The sequence below is a fragment of the Arachis ipaensis genome, chromosome B3 (genome assembly GCF_059453495.1).
Source record: "Arachis ipaensis isolate K30076 ecotype BB chromosome B3, ASM5945349v1, whole genome shotgun sequence".
In the NCBI taxonomy this organism is placed as follows: Eukaryota; Viridiplantae; Streptophyta; class Magnoliopsida; order Fabales; family Fabaceae; genus Arachis; species Arachis ipaensis.
The window spans coordinates 55,833,874-55,838,044 of NC_142438.1; the positions used below are offsets into that span (position 1 = coordinate 55,833,874).

General features: G+C 34.7%; 1 protein-coding gene across 1 annotated transcript; it reads right to left on the minus strand.

Annotated features, from left to right (window-relative positions):
- Positions 1–2,428: 2,428 nt before the first annotated feature.
- INP1 (transcription factor) lies at positions 2,429–3,836 on the minus strand. Its single transcript, XM_016336911.3, has one exon. It carries the CDS (start codon positions 3,709–3,711, stop codon positions 2,812–2,814), a length of 900 nt encoding a protein of 299 aa, XP_016192397.2. The 5' UTR covers positions 3,712–3,836; the 3' UTR covers positions 2,429–2,811.
- Between the last annotated feature and the right edge of the window lie 335 nt (positions 3,837–4,171).

Consider the following 4,171-nt stretch of genomic DNA (forward strand, 5'->3'; position numbering starts at 1 on the left):
AGTGAATGGCCGCGTCACGTGTGTACTCGTGTACGCGAGTCCTCCAAAATTGTTAAAAAGCTATTAAATTTTGCAGAATCCATTTTTACATACCAAATTTTCGATAGACATAACTTTTTTCTAAAAAATTATTTTTAGTTCGTTCTTCGAACGATATAAACTTTACGGACCCAACTTTAATTTAAGATAAATTTGAAAAAGTTTGGAGGTCCGAAAGCCGAATTATGGCCTGTCAAAGTTCAGTCAAAAATAAGTTTTTATCAAAATCTTCAAAAATCCCTATTGTTTTCAATTCCTCATTTCAAACTCATAACTCACTATCAAAACAGCACTAAATATAACTAAAATTGAAATCTTACCCAATTCATTCATTCCTGAACATATCACCACCCAAACCGCTCAATCATCCACAAATACACACATATATATATTCAACAAATCTCCACAACCTATCCTCATCATCACTTACTATCGATATTATTTATTACATTCATTATTTATTTCAAAGCTCATCATTATAATTCAATATCATTCATCAATCATCAATCATTATTCACAATCATTAATAATCAATCATCATGCATTTCAACCACCCACTCAACAATTTCTAACAACGAGTTACTAAACTTCAACCTTCCATATCATACAACTTATCCTATGGTCATCTAGCCTATGTTTTCACAAAATAGTATATATTATTTACGAGAAACCAAAACCATACCTTGGCCGATTCCTCCCTAAACTCGGAACACCAAAATTTTCTGCTCCACAAGTTCCAATTCCTCCAATTCTCAATTCAATAAGCTCAAACCCGCATCACTTGCTCCACTTTACCAACTTGACTTCAACCAATTGTGAATTTCAATCTAATATCATATATTATCACTATAATCAACATAGAGTTCACTAAATTGGAAATTCACCAGGTAATAGGAGTTTCTTACCTTACCCATGACTCAAATGAACAAAACCCGGTGATTATCCATCGTTAGAGTACCCTTAAATTATCAAAATCACAAAATCTCTCAATTATCAAAACCCAAATTACAAACTAAAAAGGAGAGAACTTGGTGAAAAACGTGATTTTCTTACCAAATTGTTCGGTGGGTTTTATTGAGAATTCTAAGACGAACACGTGGCCACTGACGGCTCGTCAATCGAAACTCCGAATCAAAAGTTATGTGGATTTGAAATCAAATTAAGGGTTTGGAATCAATGTTCTTCCCCCAAATGTATATATCAACGTGTGTTTCATATGTGGAAGAGAAGAAGAGCTGCGCTCTCAAGTGTTGGTAGGTTTTGGGTTCGATTTGAGCTCGATTCGAGTTCGGTTTGGTCCATTCGATCTAATTTTGAGTTAAAATTTTTAAAATTTGTGTCAAAATTCATATTTTAATTATTTTTTTTCATTCTAAACTATAAAATTTAATCTTTTAGTTTTTTAAATAATAATTAATTTATTAATTTTCAGAGTTTTATAATTATAAAGTATAAATTATAAATTTTATTTTTTAATTATTTAAAAAAGTTGTTCAAGTTAGCTGATATCCAAGTTCGTTATCTAGTGAGATAGTATATTTTTTATATGACCAAAAGTATACATCCACTTGTCCACAACTCATTAAATATTAAATAAGAATTTTACGTTAGTTATTTATTTTTAAGACATAAATAAGTTTTTTAATTTTTATAAATTCTTGTTTTGTCCTACTAAATTGTTAATGTGGCAAGATATGCTAGTGGTTAGCCTATTACATCATCTTTTAACGTAACAAAATAACTATTGAAAACAAAATAGACTACTTTTATTAGAGAAAAAAGTAGCTAGGTATTCTACAAGAACTAAATAATTATAAGCCAAATTTTAATTACATAATTATGATTACAATATTTGGGTTACCACTTAAATAATTCTATAGATATTAGAAATGTGGTTATCTTAGTAGTTAGTACTTAGTAGCAATTATAAAAGGTACATGTGTTATGGTGTCTACCATTGTAACAATTATTATAGTTATATAATAATATAATATTAACGACACTTAAAAAATGTTCTTAAAATAAAACTAATATTTTTAAAATATTTATAATTAAAGTACCTATCAGCATTTTGCAATCAGTGAATTCATTTTTGATTTGGAATTGGGACTCAAAAGCATTAACTCAAAAAGAGATGCCAATATCAAATTTGAAAATTTAAATGCTAAATAGAATAAAATTATTTAATGGTCATCTTTATTTATGCTCATAAAATTTTTTATTTTAACGACAATAAATCATATAAAAATAAGTTAACTCCTTTGCCTTACCCTGAAAATTAAATGGAATCACAGGGCATGGCATCTGCCATTTAGGTATAAATGTTGGAGCTCATTACTATTGATTATTTTTAAAGGTTATCATTTACCGACATTCATAAGGCTTGACTTTTACATTAGAAAAGAAATAATGCCACTTCATGCTTTGACTTGGATTTAAAGGCACCACACACACTCAACAGTAAAAGAATGCTAAGTCAGATGACCCTATTAAATCAAATTAATAGTAAGGACAAACACTACTGCTAGATTGAATATCAGAAATAAACCACTCCGATCCATCCTTTCCCCTAAAACTCAAAAATGAAGAATTCACAAGTCTAGACATCTTTCACTCGAGATCAAAACCAAATACAGTAACGTAATTGCACATCATTAGCAACTTTAACAATCAAAGAACGAAAGAAACACACAGAACAGAACATTTCCTAAACACAGTTACCATCAACTTCAACATACAATGGCTGATGATATTCATATTCTGTTCATCATATCAGTGACACCAAGGTCGACATTCTTTGGCAGCAGCATTATTATTGACATTGTTGCTGAGCTCCACAGCATGGAGCAAATCATGATTCCTAAACCCAATTAGAAACTGAGCCAAGGCCTCAAGAAACAAAGCAGCTTGGTAAACAGTGGTAGCACTAATAATATCCACAAGAACGCTTCTCCTAAGTCTATTGGCATAAAGAAACACACTCACAACTTCTTCCATGTGAGCCTTGACGTCAGCACCAACAGCAACCATCGCAGCGCCCTTACTATCCCTACACCTAAACCAATCGTTGACCACGCGGTCAACAAATGTAGCCTCTGCACATCGCATTCGTTCCGTGAGGGTGGGAACAATGACGCGCAGCCCGCACTCGATTTGGTCCATGCGAGTGGTTAAGGCCTCGGAAGCGTTTCGCCACGCCATCGCGACCTGCCATGGACGGTCATAGGGGTCGAAAGATTCCCGAAGATCGGGGATTAAAGGAGGAGAAGAGGAATAATTAGGGTTAGGGTTGGGGTTAGAGCTTGGGTTAGAATCGGAGTCTTGGAATTCATCGAGGAAGGAGCGGGCGAGGTTGGTGAAGAGGAAGGGGGTGAGGTCGCCGAGCCAGAGGAGGGGCTTCTCGAGGGAGTTGCGCCAGTCTTGGTTGAGGAGGAGGGAGGGGTCGGAGGTGGCGGCGGAGTCGAGGGTGTAATAGAAGGAGTGGAAGTGCTGGTGGATGAGCTCCACGTGGGTGGAGAGGACGGTGAGGGAGTCGCCGGAGATGGAGCGGCGGAGGAGTGGGAGGAGGTTGTGCTTAAGAGTGCTGAACCACTCGTTGTAGTAGTCCTTGAAGGGGCGCGAGGAGTGCCTGTTGTTGTGACGGTTGAACAGTGGCGCCACCGCTTTCAGCATCTTTTCTTTCTTTTCTTTTTTTTTTTTTTTTTTTTTTTTTTTTTTTTGTTATATTTTTCTTTCCTTATTCTTGGGACGTTAGAAGGAACCAAGGGGTGGAAATGGGTTTGGATTTTCGGGAGGCTCGCTACATGAGATTCAAAGGTTTGGTCAATATATATAGCTTTGTTTGTTGCATGTAACTGGTGTATGAAGTGCATAAGTCTCTGAAGCTTGTGGAGTTAATTGATTCATCATCACATATCAGTAATTCAGTTCATCTTGGCGCTTCTTTTTCTTTTTATTCTTTATTTTTGCTTGCTTTTAAATTTGACCACTAACTCGCCGACTCGCCGTATAGATGAAAAAGGTTTGCATGTTGAATTATTTAAGCATTTAGTATTTTTCCCATAATATTCAGAAGACATTAATTTTTTACTTAAATTGAGTTACTTTTTTTTAGAGCTTATAATTTAACAAT

Bases quoted from the DNA above. Each gene is read 5' to 3' on its own strand.
- INP1 (XM_016336911.3), bottom strand. From the start codon at position 3,711: ATGCTGAAAGCGGTGGCGCCACTGTTCAACCGTCACAACAACAGGCAC.